General features: G+C 38.5%; 1 protein-coding gene across 4 annotated transcripts; it reads right to left on the reverse strand.

The window, feature by feature from the left end:
• Positions 1-921: 921 nt before the first annotated feature.
• On the reverse strand, positions 922-26,848 carry LOC18425094 (autophagy 2). 4 transcript variants are annotated; one of them, XR_016054487.1, is made up of 15 exons: positions 26,304-26,848; positions 13,218-14,293; positions 12,814-12,962; positions 10,632-10,951; positions 7,137-10,295; positions 6,911-7,023; positions 4,988-5,189; positions 4,549-4,662; positions 4,206-4,313; positions 3,958-4,090; positions 3,557-3,759; positions 2,398-2,594; positions 1,551-1,627; positions 1,360-1,429; positions 922-1,172 (listed from the first exon to the last, which is right to left on the reverse strand). XR_016054487.1 is itself a non-coding variant. In XM_088865247.1 (13 exons), the coding sequence occupies exons 1-13, from the start codon at positions 26,505-26,507 to the stop codon at positions 1,157-1,159; spliced, it is 5,994 nt and encodes a 1,997-aa protein (XP_088721373.1). In that variant the 5' UTR covers positions 26,508-26,848; the 3' UTR covers positions 922-1,156. The 4 variants fall into 4 exon arrangements, 1 of the variants encoding a protein (XP_088721373.1); XR_016054489.1 differs by having other exon boundaries at positions 10,632-10,956; positions 26,304-26,821; XR_016054488.1 differs by lacking the exon at positions 12,814-12,962 and having other exon boundaries at positions 10,632-10,956.
• Between the last annotated feature and the right edge of the window lie 267 nt (positions 26,849-27,115).

Here is a 27,115-nt window from a genome sequence, read left to right on the forward strand (position 1 = left end):
AAACCTATTTGATTATCTCAATATCAGGATGTATATATATTTTTAAAATCTCAAAAATAATATATCTTGCAATACATTATCTAAACCGTCCATTTTCAAGATTATCATATGTTTATAGATCTACATGATTTTAACCATTTTTAGATTTTAAAATTTTATAATCTGATTAAGAATAGATTTTCAAATAATCTTAAAAAAAATTACAAAAAAATTATATGTTGTTATAGAACTTGGAGGTGCACCTTAATTGGATTGTTTGAGATTGCAATATTATAGAAACTACACACTTCCCGAATTATTATTTCAACCCTTCTGAATAAATTTAAGGAATTTATAACACATTTATAGAGGGACCCAGTTTTTATGCGGCCAAGTCCGCATATATAGAAATGCAGGCCTCTTAATAAATCTATTTTTGAGATGAATTTTAAGACTTAATTTTTAATGACATGTAATCTCTAACATGGAGATCATGAATAAGAAAAAATAAATAAATTTAAAAAACTACAAATAATAATTCTAATAAAAAAACATTTGAACTGCTAGTTTCCATTGTTTCTAGATGGAACACCTACTTGCATCCATCTTGCTTTACACTTTCTAAACCCCAGATATAGAAATGCGGTCCAGCCCGCATGAAACAATTTTCCTTTACATTTGCCCCTAATAGGGACAGAATACTGGACCAATAACTCCTTGAAATATCTGAGATGTCCAGAATAGACAGAGCTCTATTAACAACAGACTCGAGAGGAGTTCTATCCAAAAATGTCAGTAAGCCTCACTATGATGTGTGCAAAGTATGCATTCGCTTAGTTCATGTAACTTAAATTTTTCATGTAACTTAAATTTACTTCAAATTATTTGTTATTTTTATTTTCTTGATTGCAAAATGCATGGTAAGGTAGTCAAATTGGTCAGTTTTGTAGAAACAAAAACTACTGGTATAGAGAAGAGACTTTACAGTTGCAATCATTTCAGTTTTTTTTTTCCTTCAAATGGCCTTGCGCAAGTGAAAGGGGCATTCCCCAGCAGAAGAATGAATAAGTTTAATTTACAGAACTACAACAAAGCTAGCTGCAATGCTCACTCTGCTGATATCAATAGCTCTATACACAAAAGCCTGTACAGAGACACCCAACCTAAAGAATTCCTCTCAAACAGCTGTACACCTGCACCCAAGAAATTCACAACGCAAACCAGAAACCAGGACGTGGTAAGTTCCATGAATCGCCAATAATGCACTGTAAAGATAGAGAGAATATAATGCACTGTAAAGATATGAGGCTACTTTTCTATGAACATTCTCTAACTAGTATGGTTAACCACAATCATAAGAACTGACTTAAAGAAACTTACTATACAGATTTAGATTCCATTGTAGGAAATGAACATCCACAAATGGTACTTGGCCACATCATCATCCTCACTGAAATAGTGAAAATAATTGAGAAGAAATCACAGAACAAGAGAAGTAAAAGATTCGGGGCAAAAAAAAAAAAAAAGGGGTTGTCCAGAAGAGATGAAAAAGTATAGCATTTCTTAGAGACCTCATTGTCTTGATTCCCTAGGCCTAGGGACTCCAGAGTACTTCTCTATGGATTCTTTCTTGAGTTCTGGATCAAGGCTGCAAAACAATACAACCCTAGAGTTAATGGTCAAAAAGGGCATACTTGATTTGCCTCATATAACATTACAAGAGTACACCACAATCCAATGGACATTGGAGTTTGGAACCCAATAGGGGTGCTATCTTCTTCAGTGGATCCCACTCTACTCCATCACCATCGATCATTCCAAATAGATGTTCCACAGTCCATTCTATCGAAGTGAACTTTCCCATCATTATTATGTACAGAATTTAGAGTTCAGATTCCTATCAATGTTATCAAATTAGACCGGTCACTAGACCGGCAAGGGGATAGGCCTAGTAAAAAACGGTCCAACTGGTTTGACAAGATTTTGAAATATATAAAAAAAAAATCTGAATAATATTTTAAAAAATATAATATCTTAAAAAAAGACATAGCAACTTTGTTTGGCCGGTTCCGGCTAGTCAAATCGGCCAAAACCGGTCAAACACTAGTTTGACCGATTTTTTACTAAGGCTGATTTATACTTTGGACCAAACAGGTCAGGGCATCGGTTTGGGTCCAGTTCAATCCGGTCTTGATAACTATGATTCCTATGACCATCAAAAAACTACAGACCAAAGCATTACCACCGTCCAATCAACTAATGGAGAGTGATCGAAAGAAACAGCACACTCGCAAGAACATAAGACCCATGTGGCACAACTTTCTCCATCACAATTATCAATTGATACGGATATGAAGATAGCTTTTCTAAGATCATATGGTCATAGTTAACTTTATGCTAGTATGTAAGATGGCACACCTGTTTCTCATCCCCAAGAGAGCGCAATGTGCAGCACAAGCAGCAGCTGATACAGGTGCCACAATAGCTGAAGGAGCCGCTCGAACCGCGCCCACCAATGCAGTTCCAGCACCTGCCCCACGTTGATAAGCCTTTAATGGGGTCCCAACTAGGGCTGAAGCCGTCCTGCCAAGGCCATGAGTGAGGCTTTCGAAGGCCTGCAAACAAGAGTGTCATTAGGTCGAGCTACAAGACACGTCATCCATGATGACTATGAATATTGAAGCATTTTGGGCCTGATTACAGAAGGTTGTAATAAGTCCGATTATCTGCTGCGTAATCAGCTCTTATCCAGTTAGATAATTAGTAGAGCAACAGTCGCATCTCTATTGCATCAAGCGATGGGAGGAAGCTTTACACAACTTTCTCATTGAGGAAGTATATATACCATGTGAAAAGATGGAAGTTGATGAAAAGGCATCAAATATGATGGACAGGTGATATAGTGGAACATGGAAATTGCAAAACTTTTCCATAATTTCTATAACAAGAATATAAGCAGAAGGTATCGAGGAATGGAAATATAATAACATGAATCATTCAAAACAGAGTTCAGAGAGAATTCTAATGAAACGTGTCATTCAAGAGAGAAATCATAAATGCTAAAGGATTCATCAATACCTAGGGCAAAACAATATTTTGTACCTGGAAGCAATAAATTATATTTCCTATTAAGAGTAAATCATTGGTTTGCTGCAAGTTACTAAACAGGATAGAGCCTGTATCTCCAAGAGAACAGAAATTTTTCAAGACATGCAGATTTTGTTTGGATTTCTGGTGTATCAACACCATATAGAAACTATGAGGACTTGCCTAACTCGAATTAGCTCAGGAAATAGCTAAGCGTGAAGATTCGGCCAAATATTCGGAGATTATATACTTCTTCTCGCCTCCCCCTTCCCCCTTCCTCTTCATTTTTAAAAATTGGATTTGTCCTAAACAAGTTCCTTTTTTATATATCTGATTAATTACACCAATAAGTTTGATGATGATGACGAGTCAACTAACTCAGGATCAGGATCACGCCAAGCCCCAAGCTGAATCCAAGTTTTCAAATCAGGCAGTAGCATGACAAGCACAAAAGAAAATGCAATTAACAGAAATCGGCATAAGCAAGCACCTGTCTTATCCCCTCCTGTGCATCTTTAGGCTGATTAGCTCTCACATTGGTTTCAGTGCTGCCTTTAGGAGCCAAAGATAGTGAAGGTGGAATGCTTGTTAGAACATATTCTGTTTGGAGTAAAATTTCATGAGCTCCTGCTGCCAAGTGTACCCCTAGCCCAACGGCTTCCATGGAAATGCTTCGAAGGAATGCAATAGCACCTGAAAGAGAGAACACCTGTTACTGATATTCAGATAAGTAACCGTTTCAGTTAGATTAAGAGGATTCGTGAAGAATGGAACCAAATACTATTACACCAAGGATAAGCCACATCTTAAACACCACATAGGAACCTAAATAAAATATCAAAAGAACACATCACATCCAGCATGCATATAAAATAAGCTACTTATTAGTACCTCTTTGCATGCCTTTTAGTAACCTGTGATCCTTTTTGTAATTTTTTATGGGTAAAGAAACCAATTTAGCAGCACCAGAACCCACTTTGACCAAGGATCGAAGAGGAGCAAGGCCTTTCAATAATTTATGAACCTAGACCACAAAATTCCATCATTAGCAAGAAATTGAACAAACAGTAGTTTGTAAACTCTAGAACCGATAAAACTCTTTTTTCTAATCTCAGAATTAGATGAAGAAGACGTAAGACCTGATTATGTGAAATATCTTCCAGCCACTCTCCAAAAACAGTTTCACAAACACTGGCCCATCCATAAAGCCCAACAGCATGTACATGTTTCAGCTGTAGATCAATACCCTGCAACAAGTGCAACAGGTATGGCAGTTAGACCTGAAAGAACCACAAACTGAAAATTAAGCAGGTGATAACTTGCTAGTGTAACCAGCCCATTCTAATAGCCATGTACTCAAAGTGCATCTATCAGATTTCATAGCTTTTAAAAACAATGCCTAGCACCTCTGACAATACTAAAGGTTTCAAGAACTGGACAGTACAATAGCTTAAGCATGAAAATGAAGAATGGGTAGCATACTTTCCACGACACTAAGTTGAGAAGCTCTGCATAATTTCCTCCACGTAACGCTACCAAATCAACACGGCGGGGTACATAATCAACACGAACGACTACTGGCCATATATCACATTTCTGAAACAGAAATTAGAGATGATAAACTGAGACAAAAGGCAATATAAAAAATAGAGGTACTAAGAAAACAAGGACGACTAGAAAAATTGTAAAAGAAAATGATCAAAACTTAACAACTTTGGAGAATAAATGCATGCACATTCCACCTATACAATGACAGAAACATACAAAAATCTACCCTAAAATTGAAAAATCAAAATAGTAGAGAAGGATAAATTCAACATAAGCTGACAAATGGAGTAAACGTCACAAGGCAATTTTTCTTTTTTCTTTTTTTAATATATAAGCCTCACAAGGCATTGATAATGTAGAACAAAGTGAATACCTGAAAGAAAGGAAGTAATGCTTCTACTATAATATTTTGCCAATTTCCATTCTTCATGGAATACGTGTTGGGTCCCAGAGGTTCATTAGGAATGGTTCGAGATTGTTCGACAGAAGAATCTTTCTTCGCAAAGAATTCTATGAGAAAATCAAGTTGGACTTGATCAAGATGCAACCGTAATGGCAGCAGTGCCAATTGTAGCCTGAGCAGACGTAATGTTATTATATGAGAAAGAATAATATATAATTTTTAATAAAAAAGATTACTATTCTGGAACATATAGGATATAGCCACTGATAAGATCCCAAGCCAAGAAACACATGATCAACCTAAGAAAGGCACAGGAATAAAACAAACATACAAGTATTCACCACAGTATAATCTTGGAAAGTGAAAAGGCAAGATAATACAAGGAAAAGATAATCAAAATGATTAAATACAACCTGTAAATAAAGTTCATCAGTAAAATAGCTGAAAAAGGATGTCAGTCCACTTAGGAAATCAGAAAATTAGTCCTGCAAATTAAATGTTCAAGAAATATAGAGCAACATCATAAAATGACAATAAAAATTATAAATTCATTCTTGCATCCTAGGCTAAACAATTACAACTACTAGAAAAGTGGTTGTCCTTTTTTTTTTTCGAGAAAAGTGGTTATGTCCTTCATTACATGGTTTTATCAAGGATAGGCAAATAAGAGATGGCAACCAGGGGTCATGGGTAGTTAGGTTTACAAACCATATAGCAGAGGCTGGGGATATTTTTAAAGTGGATCCCCATAAGGCATATGATTATGTGGATTTCTTTACAGCATGAAAAATAATGGAGTTTTACCACATGGATGGAATAAAGTTTAATTTGTTTTATTTTTTGGCAACATGTGGGTAGTAATAACTCAGGTGCTCGATTCCCACCACTTACCTACCAGAAAAAGATAGTCTTATCATGATTCATCCCTCAAGATGCTCATATAAACCCCTGATATGATGAACTCCCATGAGACTCACAAGAAGAAGCTCTGACAATGGAAAAGCCTTACCCCACATAAACACCCTTCACCCTATATGGGCCCCACCTAAATATGTTAACCAGACACTCCACATTACATATAATGACAGATGCCATAATTTTTACGCAATGTACCCTGAATCTGACACTGAATTACCTCTATTAGAGGATCAAATAAATGCATGAAATGCTGCTGACACACCAAAAAGAGAACACCACCACAATGATAGTGGAATTGCTTCTCAACTTTAAAAATATCAAATATCTCATCACAATTCAAAAAGAAAAAAATATCTCACCAAGGCCCATTGATCAAGGAAGAATGCTACAATGGACAAATCAGGGACCTGCTTCAACATGCATGACACATTCTAAGATCTATTTCTAGACCTTCTTATAGTCATCGTATGGTGCTTCCTAGGGAAGCTGAGAACTTCCAATTTTGCACATCTTTATACACGTCTCAGTTGATACTTCCTTGGATTTCAGGAAATCCTTAGAGAGCTAATGCTTTTGTGTAATTCTCCATCAAATGTACTACAGTATCAAACTCATTTGAATCAGTTGTTCGATTTTCTTTTTTTTGTTATGGGAGGGGGGGGGGGGGGGGAGGGGAGGAAGGAAGTTGAAAAAACACAAACAATCAGTTTGAAACTGATAGTTGCATTTGCTAAATGGATTAAAATAGATTTCCTAAGCAAATCATCAGGTCAAGATTTCCTAAGTAAATGTTATTTGCAGACTGACAAAATACATATTCAATTCATGGTTTCATAAGCTGTTTTCTTTGCTTATAAGTAATCATTAAAGAAAAACAACTACATCACATCCAGATCTGAAGGGACTTTTCGGCTCCCATGACAAAGATTTCTCTGATGAGAGAGCACTACAACATTCTGGCAACTATGAACTCACCTGTACTCTTCAAGTGGGGTAGCTGGGTCAGGCTTGACAGCTTCTAGCTCCAACTTAAATGCTTTTGCATAAGATTTCCTCGGATGTGCTTTTGAATCATAATATCCGAGAAGCTCCAGAAAGAGATGATAAACAGTTCAGCATACATAATTCCAATACCAGAGTAGTGAAGCCAACAAGTAGTTTTAATCAAAATTGACAAGGGGAGAAAGAGAACTTATTGTACCTTCTTCCAAGGAGCATTTTTGCTAACATCATGAATATCAAAATCCTGGATGGAGACTGAAAGCTTCGACATGCATGTCTCTCCATCAGGGAACACGTCATATATTATGTCCAGCCCAGAGAGCATAAGATGAAGACAAATTGTAACGTCCCGACCCCCCATTCCTGGAGACCAATCAGATCCTGCATGTATTCCCCAAGTAACAGCAGTGTTTTTAAGAATGCTTCGACCCTTGGGCTTGGGACAAACACTAGGCTGTGCAGCTTCAATAGGACCACTGAGACTAAATGCTTCAGCCGTTTGTTTCCCACTTAAGTGATCACTTGCTCTTGAAAGGTGATTATCTCGAATTGTCAATGAACTGTCCTCATACCATCCAAATTTTTCATTTTCAAAATTTCCAGAAGTTGTACTAATGGGTGTAACACTCTCTTCAATGAATATATGAGAGCCAGAGGAAGATTGTGACGCATGAAGCAAGTCAGACAAGTAATAGTCCTCTATGATCTGTGGAAAGCAGGCTTTATGCTGAGATATATGAATATTTTCCAGTGCAAAATCTGGCATTGACTTGTTTAATTGTAAATCTCCAATACCAACACCACTGCATGTAAATGGGGATTTACTCAAAGCATTGCTATTCTTTGGTGGACTTCTGTTTGCTCCACATCGGAAGACGTCCTCTAGAATCCCATCTAAGAGGCCAACTGGATTAGATCTACAGCCTGCACTTCCATCATCAGGTGGTTCAGAGGTGCCGTTTATGTCATTAACCATGGCATTCTCACCATTAGATTTCTTCACACTATCCCACCTAGTTTGCAAATGAACCATGGACTCCTCGATATCAGGTGCATACAACTGCTGAAGTTGAGCGACCAAGCGAATAAGACCAGAAGTGGTATCATGGCAAGTACCAAGTTTGATGTGACAATCTGAACATTCTACTACCCAAGATCCATCTTCACGGTCAACTTCTATTATTGCTTTGATTAGAGTCTCACCAGCAACTTGCACAAAGCCATTACTGCGAAGATAACCCACATCATATGAAACTACACCATCATTTTCATTCAAAGATAATTCATGGAGAAGGAGGCCTATATCTTGAATGCATATATTGTATTCATCGGCAGTCGAACCAGGTCTAGTTTCATTAGAAAGTATCAAGGAAGCTGCAGCTAATACACATGCCACAACTGGGTCACCAGATTCTTCAACATATTTGAAAGGATCATCACTTGTGGAAATTGAAATCCCATACTTATGATTCAAGTTCCTCAAATATGGTTTGTAGCATAATGCAACATCTGACAATTCAAGAGAGAAAGATGACCCATAAGCTGTGGTATCCTCAGGGGAGCCCTTCTGCATTCTATCGCAGCCATCTGATTCATTGTGTTCAGTAGATGAACTGAAAATCGAGAGTATTGCAAGCACCCAATCTACACGGCCACCAGGAGCAACGATTGTACCGCATCTAAAAGTTATGGATGTGAGACTCTGCAACATTTTTGAATATTTTAAATGGGTGACTGAGAGGCCAGTAAAACCAGAGGCCAATGCATTGGCACCTTTTCCATCACCACGCCTCACTGAAGAGTTTCTAGAAGAAATCAAGATAAGATCTTCATCAGGGGCCTCATCATCTGTCCCGCATATTGAACCCCAAAGCTCGCCTTCATTATGACTCATCCAAAGAAAGTTATCATCAGGAGTACCTCCAAGGTTTGAGACGGACAGCAGTTCAAATTGTTCAACTCTCAATTTTAAGTTATTCCATGAACCAGGAAGCTCCCTCCTCAGAGTATCTTTAATATCTATGAATTCTTCCAAGTGAACAGAGACATCAACAACAGCGGACTCAATAATCACTGATGATTGAAACACCTTTGCATTGGCAGGAGAAGGATGCCTTTCTGTGGAAATACCGTACGGTTCAGCAACATCAGGTAGGTTCCTTTCACTGGAAAAGACGTCGGTTACCAGTTTGAGAAGATGACCCAATAATTTATATTCAGAACCAGAGAGGTTAATCTGAAAGTGTGAAAGACACATGTGAAGGAAAGAGGAAGAGCTAAGAATCATCTCTTGTCGTACTTGGCAATCCACCCCCTCCACATCTCCTGCAGTTTTCACAGATGTAAATTCATAAGCTTTTGCATTCATCTTCTTTCTGCGCCTCAATTCACTTAAATTGGCCTTTTCCCATACCCTCTTTGCAATCCAGGGCCCAGTTCCAGGACCCTCTCGCCAAAGTAAAGAAATGCAAGACTGATCATCTGTGGTAGCTGAAAAAACTTTCCCAGACACTAAAATTGGCCTATCACTGTTCTTTAAATTATTTCTTGGAAAAGAAATTAGGTAGGCATCCAACTTGTCCATATCCAAATGCAAGGAACTTGAAGGCATATACGGAATTCTATTGGAAGAACTTCCATGCTGATTATGATTTACATTTCCAGGTTTATGCGTTTTAGCACATGGAGAAAAGTCAATGCTAAGGAAATTCTCAGTCATTGAAAAGTGTTCTAACTCTCCACATGTAAGGGAAGGGACATTTAAAATGATCCTCGCATAAGGAAGGAAAATCCTGCCATCTAAGCTTCCGTTTGGAGAATCCACCGCAGTATATGCGCCATGCCTGCTTCTTGGTTGCCCATCACAGCTAAATGAATCCTGTGTCCCATTAGAAGGCTTTAAGATTGAAACTGTGTTTACTTTGAAGAAGCTTTCTACTTGCTTAGAGAAACCAATCAGCGTATTTACCATATCTAAGTTCATCCATACAATAAAGAGGGGGAGCTTCAAACTAAAAGACGTGGAAGTACCCAATCCATCAACTTTGTGTACCAGGTCGACAGAGGCTTGGCAAGTATGAGAAGTTTCAGATCTTAACAAGTTTACCTTCACCAATGGGCTTCCTTTGTTAGATTGTGGACTGGTTTTTCCATCTTTAACAACACTCGACTCAGTTACAACTTTTCCAGAAGTAGGGAAACTAAAGGAAAGAGGAAATGGAGGTAGAGCATCATAAACTATAGCTTGCAGGCATTGAATGGAAAGATTGTTGCTCTTGAGTTGGTCCTCACCACTAAAATATCCATCGACCTCGAATTGATTTATCCTTGCTTTAAATGTTGTTTTTTTATCGCAGATCTGCTTCAAATGTGAGAATTCAGAGATCATTCTGACAATCAATTGGCTGGACAAATACTTAAGAGAAAGTACACTACAATCAAATGAACTACCAGACTATGTAAACCATTGTGGTTACCTTCTCCAATACATGATGGACACAGGGGGTGGGGGAGAAGAGAGTATGGGACTCGCCAGAACAGGGAATGAACCCAGTGGTTATCCCATTCTCTCTTCATAATTCATATTTCAATTGGATGCACATGAAGCCAATGGATTATGATTTTCCATAGAGTCCGTTGGAATATCACATACTTTCCATACTTGAAAAGCAAGCTAGAAAGGAAATGACTTTACCTGGAAACCAACAATGATGTCCATAAACTTCACTTCTATGTGATGTACATGATTGCCAGAGGGATCCTGTGTGCTTAAGGTCAAATGCTCCTCAGGATTTACAGAAGTAGTAAAGCTATGCCGAGATCCGGAGTCAAGCCCATCCAACTTTGGCAGCAAACCACTATTTGTTGAATATCCGTTATAGTTAGCAAAATGCACGTTTTGGGCAGTTCCTAACCCACTCACAGTATTATTATAATGTGGCTCCTCATGAAGAGAAATAACAATGGAAACACTGGAGAGATTTGCCCTGATACTGGTCTCAATCTGTGGTTGTTCTGCACTAAGAAATAAATGTTAACTCAAAACAAAATTCTCAAAAAACACATTTCAAAAACAAATTATTAACGCAAAATAAAGGAAAAGCAAGCAATTTGAAACCTTCCATCATAAGTTTGATGGAAGCCATTGTGCATGCCAAAATGATACATATTGTCCAGTAAGAGCAGAATGCTACAAAAAGAGTGCATTATAAAACAGGAGCATCGAGCTTATCAAGCAGAGATGCTCCATTAAAATGTCATGTTTTCAATGCTGAGATTCAAAATAATGCCATCTAGAATATAAAGCGATCAATGCATTGAAGCCACCCAATTGAATTCCTAACATTGTTCAGCTCATGCATACATCATTTAAATGTGCATCAAATAAAGGTTGCTGACAAGCCAATAATGCTTGACTAGAAAATAAGTATTACTTGGACCCCAACATGGGGCCCATCTTTCTATCTCAGAGTATCAATCTTAACATCTAATTTCCTAATGATGTTATCAGCACTTGCATTAGCTTCTAAAGATTAGCACATTTTCTCAAGGAGGACAAAGAAGCCTGGAGTTCCAGTTGAAGCAGAAAAAAAAAAAAAAAAAAAAAGAAAAGGATGCAAAAGTCAAAAATGCCTCGAATTGTTTTGTCATATAGGAATTCGAGAAATCATTTTCCTTCTTGGGATTCATTTCATGCCATTGTATGAAGCTCATCTCTCATATAGCCCAAATGAAATTTGAAGAGAAGTTTATGGTACTTATGCCATTGTTTTTAATTTTTTCTTTTTTGAAATATTAACAGTGGGAATGGAGCCTAGGATGTTATGTTGAGGCACCTGCCCCCTAATCACTGATGTCCCGACCCCGGTTCAATGTCAACCTTTCATTCTGGTGTACTTTATGTATCTTGTTTCATGGTACCGGGTGCATAAAAAAGAATCAGCCGTCAACAACAAAAAAGGGACCTCAGGTATCGGCCTGTGTCCCATTGGCATCAAACATGCGTAAAGGAGTTCATATGTGTGACCTCTCCTGGTCATTCGTGCCAGGCTATCAAGGGTTGTACAGTTCAATAGATTTTAATGCAAACTCGACCATTTCTTAGCAGGAATTAGCTAAAGAATTTCATAAGATTTTTCTTCAATATTTTTATGCAAACACAGTGCAGGGTCCTCTATATAGAATCCTCTATCTAGAATATTGTTCTACCACTTCTAGAGTTCTGATTAGTTGTCCTCAGACCCCATTATGGCTAGTCATCTTGACAACCTAGACTGCAAACTAAATGCAAGTAACAATTAAGATTAGTATCATTCTGTAACAATTATTCTAAGGGGGGGAACACATAATGTGTAGATAAAAAAAATAAGAATGACATGAATACCCCTCTACGGCATCGTAATCTACAATAATAAAATTCTATGCAACTGCAGCGAAAAGTGTCTGGACAAATCATATTTAGATATTTATAACATTGATTTAACGCCAATTCAAACTGGATATTCCAGTATCTATGTCTGCACCCTGTAGAACTTAAATGTTGTGAGCATTTGTGTTTCATCTTAGAGTTTGTGAGATTGCTCATTTTCTTGAGCAGTAGAGGGCAAACCCCTGACTTCCAATAAAATAATAATACTACTAAAAATTAGAAAAAGAAAAATACTCAAAAGGCTGTCAGATTCATGGGCTTCAAATTTATGCATCTGTATCAAAAATCTAAAGGTGTAGCACCACTGGCTGCAGAGTCCCATATCTTAGGTTTGAAACAAGTTCAATATTCAGGAATGCATGGAGACATTTTGCACAGCCAATTACTTCACAATAGGATTTATCTAGATATATTTTACAATAAATTCCATGGTCATTCGCACACTTACCGGAGGGAATATGGATTGACCCAGAAGCAAGGCTTGAAGCAGCAGTTACAGCACTAAAAAATGAACAAGTCAAATTCCATATGCCATTACTACTCAAAGTTGCTTGGGAACTTCTCAATGCATCATAACATTCAAAAAATTGATCAATGCTGCATAAGAGAAACCAATATTGCTATATTAGCTTTTTTAACATGCATTCATAAGCTGTGCACTAATAACTCCACTAACAAGCTCCATACAAGCATGAAGAGTGAAACCTTGTGTAATTCTGACAAAAACAAACATGAAAAAATGAGTCCAAATTATTTGAAGGATCTCATTAAGAATAACCTTGTCTAAATCTTACCACTGCAAGAAACTCCAATAGAAAACAACATAAAGTAGTCAGAAGTTTAGAAGCACACCTTGCTCCAAGGTCTGCTTCCGACTCAGCTCCATCTCTCTGATTTGTCTTGAAACCTTGCTGAACCCAGTCAGCAATTAAATGTGTCCCAGGTAACAGTGACATGTCTTGATAAATTTGCGAATGCATGCATGATGAAGAATTTTCACTGCTTGGTGTGAATATATTCACAGCTGTCACTCCAGAACATTGATTGAAAGCATCACGATCAGATGAGGACTTCGACCCAACAGAATTGCCAGCCCTGTAAGTCACATGGCACCCTGCATCTTTTTTTATGAGATTGAAAGATTCCCAAAATGCTATGATACACTTTAAAGAACTGGGCTGAAATTTGATCTCTATGGGATCCATAAATAAATCAGCATCAAGTTTGGGAATATCCAATGAGCCACTCTGCCAAGGTATGCTTAACTTTAGTGTTCCTCCAAATCCACCATTTTCGCCAATAAGAATTGGAAGTGGATTACTGAAAGGTAAGCTTTCAAAAGAGCTTGCAGTATAAGCAGAGAGATTCTCGACATCACCCGTTTGAAGGAGCTCCAGTGTTGCTCCTTGAAACTTCACAGACTTAACCAATTCAATTGGTTGTGAGGAGATGCCATGTCTAGAATCAGAGTCTGTAATCAAATCTTCAGATACAAACATTCCATCTTCAATTTCTGATACACGAAGAACTAAAATGTTTTGATGCTGTGAAATCATCCCAACCTTTTCGAAGCTCGATTCAAATGCAACAATCAAATTCTTGACATTAACATGGAGGCCCAAAAGCAACCTTTGCACCATCTTTGCAAAGTCCATAACTTCATTAAGAGTTTCCCGGTAAGCAGATCCGGTATTGCCATTGGGCGTCCTGCAGTCAGGCTTACCAGAACCTTTACTGGGAACAGGTGTTTTCCCACCAATATCTGATGAACAATCTTGTGAGGCTTCATCTAAAATGCCCCCAGGAAATGGACCAAGAACGAGTTCAAGTTCCTCCACTTCAATCTCTATATTCAATGTCTTCCAACGAATTTTGAATGATATGGACTTAATAGACCCCTCTTTCACTATGACTGGTGTCCCACCTAACTGGAACCAAAATATAACACATGAGATTTCTTCTTTCAAAATTTTGAACAAGAGCAGTTAAGAGATATTCCTAGAAGAAATTACATTACCATAAAATCAGGCTGAGGAATACAACAAGAATTCATGAATAAATTGTACGCCAAAAAGTGCATAAACAGAAGGTTGATTATCAAATCCTTCTCACCAAAATACACAAAATAGCAGAGCAACCGTTAAAGTATCATTATCCACCAGAGTTTCCACTAAGAGCGTCTCCACATAAAAAATGGTTGCATGACTTAAAGATTTATGTAGCCCAAGATCAGGAATTTTTCATTTCCTTAGTCAGTGAATATAAAGAATTGAATACACTTCCTTTTTTCTAATAAATAATAAAGACTCCTAGGTTGAGGGGTTTACATGTTCCATGCAACCTCAAGAACAATAGATACATAGAAAGGAGAACGTAGTTGATTCAGCCATCCCTAAATAATATTTGAAAATAGAAGACCATGGAAAGGAGAAAAAATCAGTGTTCAAAAAAAACAGTCCGCCCAACACCTAGACGCCTGCTTAGGCCCCGGAAGGACCTTAGGGCGCGCGACCAGGCATGGGCGGCTCTCCCTAGGCACCAATACCTAGGCAACCACAAGCAACCCTATTGGGGTTGTGTGGCCATTTAAAGGCCTTATGAGAGCATGTACTAAAAAACATATAGTGAAATGTTAGCTCCAGTGGAAGTGTGGTCCACATTGGACTTGAGGCATTTCTGATACCTGGACGCACCTGAGCTTTGACTGGCTATGGCTCAAAGTAATGTCTAAATACCCGTAGTCCTGGGCAATGTGTGAACACAACCGATATTCCCTCGATGAGATCTGAAATGTGCCTAGAACAATTGACCAGGAGCCATGGATTTGACCCCTATGTGTGATGGATGGCCTGCGTGGACAAGGGCCTAAATAGTCATCATTACCATCACACAGGTACACTAAATAGCCGTCCAGGAAGCAGACCTTTTGGATAAAGATGTGTGACATGTACATGTGCAGAAGAGATGACTCCCTGCAACACTGGACTGTGTTGGAAGGACCCATGGGCATACTACTGAACTAGGGCCTCCACTTGTCCTCAGGGAGGGACCTATGATCCATAGTGTAGAATCATATCTCCTTCACTTTATTGGTAGACTTTGATAGTCCAATCATGAACCCTTACGAAAGGTTGTAGGTCATGAGAACTGTTGGGTCAGTTTGAGAAGGTGCAGTGAGATACGATCTCTAGAGAGGATGGAATCCTCAATATATTTATCATAATCCTAACTCTATGGATCCAATTACCAACAAATCTTCTTAGATATATTTAAATATATTTTAATTATTTTTCAAATAATTAAAATAAATTTTTAGACTTCGCTAGGTATTTTATATTAGTGAGAAATAATTTTTACTTAAGGAAAAATCAATTTTTTGAATTTATTTAATCAGAGAGAAAAATAAAATATTTAGAGGTTTTATAAAAAATTATTTATTATCTGAAATTATGTTTAAAATATTTGGGGGCCCATTGGGGTACAGTGGGCCCACCATATTATGGGGCGTGGGACCCACATGGCCACCCTATGTGTGGTGCGCCCCACCTCCTCTAAACTTTCCTAAATTGAAAGATGGCAACTATGCCCTATGTTGACTTGATATTTTAGGAAACCTTTTGTGTAGAGATTTTGACTGATTTCAAAATAGGAACATGTAAGAAATTAATTGTGATTGATTTCAAAATAGGAAGGTGTAAGAAATTAACTGTGAATGATTTCAAAATAGGAAAGTGTAAGAAATTAATTGTGATTGATTTATTATTTTCTCTATACAATAGTTGATGGGAAAGGAGTTATGGAAATTGAGGAATAATGATTCCACCTCATCCGTTTAATCATGATGGCTGATCTAAGAGATGAATGGATAAAATCCCTTCACCCCACAGGTTTTCAAGATCAAAAGTCAAGATTAAGCCTCACAAAGATGGCAAAACCCTCACCTTTGCTGGTTTTTGCCTAGGCTTCCCAAATTTGTGAGGGAAATTCTTGGAACTAGATCCCGTGTGTCATTGTTGAAGGAGACCCGATGTGGGGTGTCTTAAGTCCTTGGGGTTAACCTGAGGAAAGGTAGAAGGTATTCTCTTAGTTTATGTTCTTTTGATTCCATTACATCGTTATTTCCAGATTTGTTTCTTCAATGTATTTTTATTTTTATGCCAAGCCAGTGAGTGTTCTTAGCAATTTTATTTGGTTCATATTGTACACAGACACTTGTGAGTGATTCGGATGGCAATACAATACGAAAAAGTAGAAAAAACTAATTGGTATTGACTTGCCCGATCACATAATCCACCTTTCAAACCCAAGTGGCCCAGGCGAGCGCCCAGTGCCCAATCCTGGGCGAGCACCGAGGGCCCGCTCCCTTTATGGCAATAGAAGAGCCCCTAGGGGCAAATTGGGTCATTTTGAACCACAAAATTTACATAGATGAGTATTGGGGGTTTTCTAAACGTCCAAAATGAAAAACAATTCCACTCTAAGCCCCCAAAATTGATTGACTTTGAGATTTCTATGAATCAAAAAAAGATTGAGGTTTAAAGAAGTATCCCAAAGCTTACCCTTTATTGTTGGAATTTTTTAGGGTGCTAGTGAAGGCATTTGACAACTTTTACGATGAGTTCTAGCTCGAAAGCTATCAAAAACATTGAAGAAAAAAAATCGGGGAAAGAGGTTAATTTCCAATCAATATTTGAGATTTCTTTTTTTGAATTTGAGATGTGTTACTCGGCATCTAATAGGAGTGGGAATCCAGGATGGAAGTATTGTGTTAGCCCAAATAAAAATGGCAAACAAAATAACGTGCAATGCTTGTGGACATGTTTTGAATGCCAAGATAAATAAATTCAAGAAACATCTTGCCAGTATTAGAGGGGATGTTGCTCCATGTAAAAAAGTTCCTGATCTTATAAAGAAAGAAACTCTCGACTACATAGAAGCCAAAAAAAATAGAGGATTAACAAACGAGAAGGATATGGCAGAATTGAGGACGGGGGTTAATATTTTTGATGACGACAACACTGATGGGGACGATAAAGGGGAAGAGGAGGTCGGCCAGGTCGCGGTATCTCATAGTTCTAAGAGGTCTTTTGGGTTTAAAAGGCCTCAAATGAAAGGGCCAATTTGATTTTTTTTTTTATGCCTAACCCCAAGACTACATTTGAGAACCGGAAAGGCAAGGGAAGAAGCGACACTAGAAAATAGATATAAAAAGGAAGATCAATGTTACGTAATTTAATATGTTGCTAGGTAATTCCATACAATGTTGGAAGCAATTAGCCAAGTTTAAAACGCCCAACCTCTTATGAGCTTTTAAAGCCACTATTGAAGTAAGAGGTATAACACACCAAGGAGTACCTAAAGTCCCATAAGGATGGGGTAGGCTCAATTTGAGGTTTCCATAATGATTGATACATGGAGTGATAGGAGAAGAAGAAATATCATGACCTATTGGTGAATTGTCCCTTGAGTACAATATTGTTTGAGATCCATTGATACTCTGAAGAAGTTCATGATGCACATAATATATTCCCTTTTATCGATAAGAGCATTGAGGAGGTCGGGGAGGAGCATGTAATTCAAATGATCACATAAACTGCTTCTCTTAATTTAACCTGCAACTCATTTGCTTCACTATAAGAGACCTCGTATATTTTGGACACCTTGTGATGCAAATTGCATAACCCTTATGCTTGAGGCCATTGGTGACTTGTTTAGTATTAAAGGGACACTTTCGAAAGCTAAGGAGGTCACGACTTCATATATAACCACACCATTACCCTTAGCCTAATGCATAAGTTCACAAAAAAGAAGGGGCTTCGGAGGCCCGAGGTCACCAGATTTGCTACAGCTCAACTGAGTCTTAAGAGCAGTTATGGTAGGAGGAACCATTGAGCTCTATGTTCACTTTAGAAGATTAGAATAGGCTTAGGTGGTCTACAGATCCTAAAGGAAAATTATTCTTTCTAAAGTTTATTGGCGTGCGGTAAAACACTCTCTAACAGTATTTCTACCCTTGGTAAGGTCTTGTACTTGGCTGATGCTAACAAGCCCTCTATGGGCTTATACATGATGCACTAGAAGGAGGTAAGCAGGAGATAGTAGAGAATTTGGCAATGATGAGGCCAAATATGGCCCAATTTGGGAAATTGTTGGTGAGAAGTGGGATAGGCTGCTTCATAGACCATTGCATGCAGGTGAGCACTATTTGAACCCAAATTTCTTTTATGCTGACCTAGATATTTAGGGAAAAGATACAATCATGGATAGATTTAATGAGTGCCTTGAGAGACTAGTTGCTGATGCGTAAATACAAGATAAAATATATGTTAAGCTCATTCTATATAAGTATGTTTTGAGTCCTTAGAGAAAGAAATGGTGGCAAGAGAAAGGAACAAATACTTAGCCCCAAAAAAAAAAAAGACAAAGGACCAAATCATAACCGAGTAACATCTTTTATTTGAAAATATTGTATTTTAAATTCGCTAAAATTCTTCATGATAATTTCAAATTGCAGCCTTATGGTGGAGCCAGTATGGGAGTAGTGTTCCAAACCTCTACAAGGCGGCTACTCGAGTTTTAAATTTAACAGCTACCTCTTTTGGTTGTAAGCGGAATCGGAGTCCGTTTGATATGGTATTTTTAGTCCTTTTTTTGTTTAGAAGTTCTTTTTTTGTTTAGTTGTTTACAAGTTCATTTTCCTATTATGGAAGGTATAGAGTATAGACCTAAAGTACATTAGTACCAATCTAGATTGCTCAAGTAGATGCAATAGTATAGTAGTAGTACTCATGCATTTTTTCTCATAGGTGCAAACAAAGACAAGAAATAGACTTCAACCGCGAAGGATAGTTGTCAGAAACGATACCGAATCCGAATAGTTTGAAGAATTGGAAGCACGGCCGGCTAGAAGATTCTTGTTCTTAGAATCGACATCCATACAAGAGGATCGTTGGAAATGCGATTCCTACTTTATAAATATCTAAATTCAATCAAAATGGAATCGAGATCTCTACATAGATGTAATCAAGATTCACAGCTCTATGGAAGCAAGTTTCTGACCAATTTGAATAGACCAATATAGAGTTACGATTCCTAATTTATGGAATTGAGATTCCAATATCTTTGTAATCGAGATTCCTAGGCATTTCGAATTGAGATTCATAACAGTTTGGAATCCCCGATTGGAATCGAAATTCATAGCAATTTAGATTCAAGTTATGACCCATCTAGAAATCGACATTTGTAACACCCTTATAATCAAGTATCAAGCAAACACATGGATCAGTGATTTAAAAAGCGGATCGCCCAGCGCATGGGTGGCCACCTAGGTGGTCCACAAGGCCTGGGCGCATAGCCCAGGCCTTGGAGGCCAAATTAGGCGGGATATCTCTGGGCGCCTGGGAACCCGCCAAGCCCTAGGCAGCCACTCAAGGACAGCTCCCCGCTCGAGGGCAGAAATGCCCCTCGCTGAGCGCATTTTTTGTCATTTTTTAATACTAAAGGGTCAAAATTGTGAGTTTTAGGTTCATTTGAAACCTAAATCACATTTGAGCCTATTTTAGAGAGAGAAAAACCCCAAAAAACTAGTTTTTGGTGATTTCCATAAGATCGCCTCTCAGGTTCTGGGCTGCCTGAACGCTCCCCCCCCCGGCCCCGGCCACGGCCACGGCCACCTAGCGCTTTTTGAAACACTGTCATGGATAAATAGTGACAGATTTAAAAGTTAGTACGAGATTACATATCGCATGAACTAAAAAATGACATACATGGATAGAGATATAGAGATTTTGACATTAAATGATAGCTGAAGATTACATATTGCGTACAATGAAAAAATAATAGATACAATGCCTTCGGTACACAACTTCCATTAAACACTAATGGAATATTGCCCAAAGTGAGAAGGGGAGCCCTCCCTCCCCCCCGAGTGGAGGCTATAATTTCTTCCCTTTAACGAGGAGCTTCTGTGTGACTGAAGAAGATGATGGAGACACGCAAGGGACGGGTCTAAGTGAAGGCAGGATTGGGAACAATCGTCTCTAATCCAATTTCCAAATAACTCAAATGTGAACTATGAGAGAATAAATATTTGCACTGTTGGAGACAATCGTCTACAATTCGGTTTCAAAATAACGCAAATCCAAAAGTCACAGATTTGTGCATCTCAAATTTTAGCATTTGATTTTGAGGTAATACGATTCCAAAAATAAAGAGATCGAGATTCTATGAGGGTAGAAGCGAAATTCAATGTTTCATTAACTCGTAGTTTTTTACATTTACGAACCATTGTGCTTGATGCTTAGGAATCTGGATTTGAAAACAACTTAATCAAGTATCATCACATATGGAATCCAGATTCAACAAGTGAAAAATCGAGATTCAACAAATGCGAAATCGAGAATCCGACAAATGCGAAATCGTGAATTCAACAAATTCGGAATCAAGAATCAACAAATAATGGAAGCGAGATTATTTAAGTGTTGGAATTGAGATCGAGATTCTTTAAGTGTTGGAATTGAGATCGAGATTTTATGAGGGTGGAAGTGAGATTCAATGTGTCATTAACTCGCAGTTTCTTAAATCTACGAACCGTTGTGCTTGATGCTCAGGAATCTAGATTCGAAAACAACAGAATCAAGTATCATTGCATATGAAATCCAGAATCAACAAGTGAAAAATCGAGATTCAACAAATACGAAATCGAGAATGAATAAATTATGGAAGCGAGATTCTTCATGTGTTGGAATTGAAATCCCTAAAATAAGAAATTGAGATTCCCGACTTCACATAAACGGGTTCTGTGAAGATTCCTTGTTGGAATCGCAAAATCGAGGATCCAAATCAGAATGGCAATCTTGGGAAACTACAGAGGAAGATCAATGATTTGGTATTTGTTAGAGAGAATCGGAGCTTAAGGAGAAGTTCAACCACCAAAAGAGGGATCTCATCGCTTCAAAGGATAAGGAGAATGCAATTGAGTGGTTGGGTGAAAGCCTAGGCACTGAGGGGAGCTTTTGTGTGACAACAAAAGATGATGGAGACACTCTAGGTGCAGGTCTAAGTGAAGGCTGGCTTGGGAGACAATCATCTCCAATCCAATTTCCAAATAACTAAAATGTGAACTATGGGAGATAATTGTCTCCAATCTAGTTTTGAAATAACTCAAATCCAAAAAACCATAAATATTTGAACCAATCCAAAAGTCACAAATTTGTGCACTTACAACTTTAGTATTTGATTTATAGTATTACGATTCCAAAGAAAAGGAGATCGAGATTCTATGAGGGTGGGGTGGAATCGATGTTTCATTAACTCGTGGTTTCTTGCATCTACGAATTGCGGTGCTTGATGTTTGAGACAATACTCATCTAAATAATAAAGCTAATGAATCTTCCTACGGTAACGGAGCAAGTCAAGGAAGAGGAGGTACCCAAAAGATTATTATTAGTAAGTAGGAGGGAAGCAAGGGAGCAACCTACAGGGCACACTAGCTGCAAAGAAAACATAGTGCGCGCTAGCTGCAAAGAAAACATAGTGCGCGCTAGCTGCAAAGAAAACGTAGTGCGCTAGCCTGCATATAGGCTTTCGAGCCAGCGAAGACAAGCAAGAAAACAGTTGCACCTGAACTGGGTGAACAAGAACTGGGGATCAGATGCAGGTGACATTCCCGCCAATGGCTAAGATGTTCAATCGGCTCCCTCCCCATTTGTTGGGGTCCGGACCCCTACTAGTGAGCAGAAAAGGGAGGAGGAAAGAGGCCCTGGTGAAGAGGAATATGGATTCAAAAAGCAGGATGAACATTTAATAGCATATAAAAGTGGATCAAATAAAAGCCACATAGCCTTCTTTCTGATCAAGAAGGTAGATCGACTATCTTGTAAAGACTGTCATGCTATCCCAAGAGAAAGGTTGACTATGCAACATAGGCTCGTGGTTATGAATGTTTGTCTAAAGAGATGGAAAAGAAAGAGTGAACCTAATAGGTGTCCAAGAACTAAAAGGAGAACATAGACTTATTTAGGGATACATTAGTAGAATAAGAAAAATCAAAATTTAAGCACGAAGTTAATGCTATGTGGAATTAGATGGTTGATTGTATTAAGAAAGTGGCAATAGAAGCTTTAGGAGAAATTAGAGGGAAAAGAATTTTCAACAAAGAAATCTGGTAGTGGAGTGAGGAGGTTTAGAACGCTATTAGAAAAAACCGATCATGTTATAACGCTTGGTAATTTAATAGAAATGATCAAGACTTAGAAGAATATAAAAATTCAAAAAAAAACACTAAGAAAATAGTAAGGTTAAACTTAAAACATATGATGTTTTCAAACTAGCAAAAATGAAAGAGAGGAAGTGTAGGGATCTATACCACATTAGATGCATTAAGAGTGGGGATCAGCGGATCCTGGTGAAAGATGACAAGGTCAACAAAAGCTGGAAAATTTATTTTCAAAAATTCTTAAATGACGAACACTAGGGGAACACAACATTAGGAGAAACCTTTGACATAAATGAGGATGGAGGGCATAGCTAAATTCATAAGATTAGGATATTAAAAGTGAAAGAAGCTTTGAGAACGATGAAGAAAGGAAAGGCTTTAGGACCAAATGGCATCCTGATAGATGTTTGGAAGTGCAAAGGGGAGATTGACATATGTTGGCTTACCAAATTGTTCAACAAGGTGTTGAGAACAAAGAAATGTCAGACAAATGGAGAAAAAGTATTGTGGTGCATATTTATAAGAACAAAGGAGACATAGAAAATTGCACCAACTATCGAGGGATTACACTAATGAGCCACACTTTGAAGCCGTGAGAAAGAGTGGTTGAACGGCTAAGGTATAAAACAAGTGTATCCGAAAATCAGTTTGGTTTTATACCAAGAAGGTGTCAACTAACGAAGTCATTTTCGTACTTGGACAATTGATTGAGAAGTTTAAGGCGCAGGGAAAGCATATTGATTTAGAGAAAGCATACGATAGGGGTACCTAGAGATTTAATTTGGTGGATGTTGGAAAAAAAAAGAGTCACTAGAGGATATATAGATACAGTGAAAGATATGTACGAGGGAGCACTAACTAGTGTGCAGACAACTGGTGGAAAGACAGGTGAGTTCTCAATGACAATGGGCCTGGTCAGTGATGAGCCCATATCTCTTTGTTTTGGTTATGGACGAGTTAACCAAGTACCTACAAGATGAGGTATTGTGATATATGTTGTTCACGGATGATATAGTTTTGATCGATGAGACTAGAGGCAACATCAAATACAAAATTAGAACATTAGAGGGATACTTTAGAATCTAAAGATTTTAAATAATTCGGACTAAGACGGAATATGTAGAATACAAGTTTACCTAAAAGATATTGCTTTTGATATCTAGAGTCGATAATCTAGGAGAATCGAGAGATTGAGAAAGATGTCGCACATAGAACTAGAGCTGGGTATGCAAAGTGGAGACATGCATCCAGAGTTTTATGTGATCACCGCAAACCATTGAGATTGAAGGAGAAGTTTTCTAGAACGGTTATAAGACTAACTATGCTTTATAGCAAGAAACAACACATCCCATAAGACGAGCGTAGCTAAGATGATGATTTTGATATGGATGAGTGACAAGACAAAAAAGGATAAAATTCATAATGAATATATATGAGGGAACTTAATTGCGGCTTCAGGAGGCGATAAGAAGAGGGAAAATATACTTTAGTGGGCTGAACATGTACAGCATAGACTTATTACAACACCGGTTAAGAGACGTGAGTTGGTTCAAGTAGAATGCTCTAAATGGGCAAGGGGAAGCAAATAGAAATAATAAGAAAAGAAATGATGACTTTTGATCTTACTGAGGGTATGGCCCTTGATACAAAAGAACGGAAGAACATGATTCATGCAGTCGACCCCAAATCATTGGAATAAGGCTTGGATGATGATGATGATGATGATGCATAAGAAAATGAATAATGCAATCTTTAAACCGAACATGAGCACAACAAGGTTAATATAGCTCACGTGGATACAATTTTGAAGAGGGAGAGGGTGATGCACCAAGGAGCTTGCTTGAAAGTAGTATCAAATGCATTCAATGAAACATATAAACTGTTATATCTCATCATTCCGTCTCCTAAACTTAAACTAGTATTGCAAGAACAAAGGGTTATAGTTTGATACCAGTGTTTTAGAACTCAGCTCAAACCAAGGCTCGGCCCTAGCCTCTGCCACGTTACCCGGGCGAGTCCAAGTGGAATCACCCAAGTACTAAGCATTTTAAAAACAGAAAAATAAAATAAAATAAAGAAAGATAGTGGTGGGCGCTTAGCCCACATGCCCAAGAGAGAGGACTCCGAGCACGTGGACAAATGGAGAGGGGTCTTTGGCCACATCTCTCTCTCTCTCTCTCTCTCTCTCTCTCTCTCTCTCTCTCTCTTGGAGGAGACGAATGGGAACAAGGGCGGATCTCCCCCCTTTTCAAGAAAGAGAGAGAGAGAGAGAGATGAAAAATTGGGTAGATTTCGTCCCCCTTTAGAAAGCGAGGGAGAGAGGGGGAAAGAGACAGAGGGAGAGAGAGGGAGAAAGAGAGAGAGGGGGAGGGAGAGCGCAAGCGTGAGAGGAAGAAAGAGAGGGAGGAGGGGAGATAGAGAGAGGAGCTAAAAGAAGGGGGCCAGAAATCCAACCTCCTTTGAAAGAGAGACAGAGAGAGAACCTGCCCTAGCCATGAGTGGAGAGAGATAGAGCTAATGTTAAACAGATAAAAAGAGATGAAAGGGGGTGGTGCCCCCATTTTATAGAGCGAGAGAGAAAGAGAGATGAAATAAGGGGGGTGGTCCACCCCTTTTGTTATGCAAAACCCATGTACTGAGGCATACATATACATGGGTACTCACACGTATTGCCTCTGCAGGCCGAGCCCAAGTGGACTACGCCGTGTCTGAAAACAATATTCACCACTAGAATATGAGCTCTCATCATCCCCTTTGTTAAGAGATCAACAAGTTTTAACAATACAAAGCCAACATGCAGGATACTGATCTAGAGCTAACAGCATATCCTCTCCAATAAAATGAAAGCCAACCATCTGCATATCTCAATCACTCATGATACCTTGGATAGTTCACCATCTAAGTAGCACTCACAATATATGCATGCCTAGTATAATATATATCAATCAAACAACCAAATCATCCAATACAGTTCTCATTCATGTGATTCTAATACTGTCCTTTACTCCTCCACATGCCTTGATAAAAGTCAGAAAGCACTGCAAATACAAGTATTACATCACCCATCACCAAGAGATAACCTACTTTGCCCAGCACAAGCTATAAGAAAGAGAACAAGATGGAGCCATCCTTTCAGTACCGATCTCACAAACTTTCTACAGGTTTCAGTCCGCACCAAAATGATTATTTTTCTCACCAACACCTGCAAAAGCTTCCCTTGCCAGAAAATTGAACTATGAATCTAACATCAAGCCCTGAACCAGATAACTAGGTCATTTAAAGATAAAACAATGACCCGAACTTTGATAGAACATCTCTTCACTCCTCATCAATGAAACCCTTTTACACTAAATATTGTTAAATTTATTTCCGCAATTTTGTGGAATGATGTCCAATAATAGCCTACATATTGTTGCATCGAGTCAGACCGCAAATTACATGAGTTCTACTACTACTACCAGCTCCTATCTTATGGGAAATACACACAACTATGCAATTAATTCAGATACCAGTCCAACGAAGCCCCTAGATGAAAACAAAAACCCCAGGTAGAAAAAGGCACCAAACTGTACACCAAATCATAAACAAAAGCCCTAGACATATTCACAATTTGGGTACCTCAAAGCAAGTGCACCACAACCTTCAGAACCCTAGAACCAACACAATAGAAGCTTAAAACTCCAACAATAAACACATAGAAATCAAACGAGAAGAGAACATACCCGTTTATTGAGATAATCGACATTGAGGGAAACATCATCGAGCCTGAGGGTACCACCGCTGAGCTGCAAATCGAGCTGGGCGAGATCAATGTCGCCATTGATGAAATCTCGGAGGTATTTCTTTAACCAGTATTTGAAGATGCTTTTTGCTGATAATTCAGAGAACATCGACCCAACGGGTAGGGAGAACTTCCAAGGGAACATGGCTTGTTTATCTGAGGGGGTTTGGTCATGGCTCAGAGAATGGGGTCTACGTATGTGGTATCCGGGCCTTCAAGGAGACAGGCATGCCACGGAGATGGAGAAGGCGAATGGCGACGAGACAGAGATTATCATCAATGGGAGTAAATGAGGCTAAGACCTAGAGAGATTCGAAGACTAGGACCTAGAGAGAGAGAGAGAGGACGCGACTGGAAGGGAAGAGTATGGTTTTTTAGAGAGAGAAAAGGGTTCAGAGAAGAACAGCGGCCAGAGAGCAAAAAGGAAAAAGAGAGAGCTTGGGAAAGCAGTTTGGTTCCAAATTTTGGATGGCGTGCGGGGAAGATACTTGGATGATTGGATCCCTCCATACAGTTCAGCTAATCAAGGGCATTGATAGGTGGTCCGCGTGACTATTTTGTATATATGATTTGGCGCCCAACACTGTATTGGCCCTGGTACGGATAACGTTGTCTCACGTTAAACATGCCTTATTTTGTTAGTTTGCACAATTATAAAAAGGGCAAAAAGTTTATATAGAGCCGAGGCTCTAAACAATCGAATTTGAGCCTACTACAAAATTTCACTAAATGTTGTTTTTATGCTCAAATATC

This window comes from Amborella trichopoda, chromosome 4 (genome assembly GCF_054954075.1).
Source record: "Amborella trichopoda isolate Santa Cruz 75 chromosome 4, AtrichopodaSantaCruz75HAP2 v2.0, whole genome shotgun sequence".
Lineage (NCBI taxonomy): Eukaryota > Viridiplantae > Streptophyta > Magnoliopsida > Amborellales > Amborellaceae > Amborella > Amborella trichopoda.

Bases quoted from the DNA above. Each gene is read 5' to 3' on its own strand.
- LOC18425094 (XM_088865247.1), bottom strand. From the start codon at position 26,507: ATGTTCCCTTGGAAGTTCTCCCTACCCGTTGGGTCGATGTTCTCTGAA. The intron at 7,024-7,136 runs GTACAATAAGTT...CTCTTTCTGGAG, and splicing joins AAAATGCTCCTTGGAAGAAG to CTTCTCGGATATTATGATTC. The intron at 5,190-6,910 runs GTGAGTTCATAG...ACGTCTGCTCAG, and splicing joins ACCCCACTTGAAGAGTACAG to GCTACAATTGGCACTGCTGC.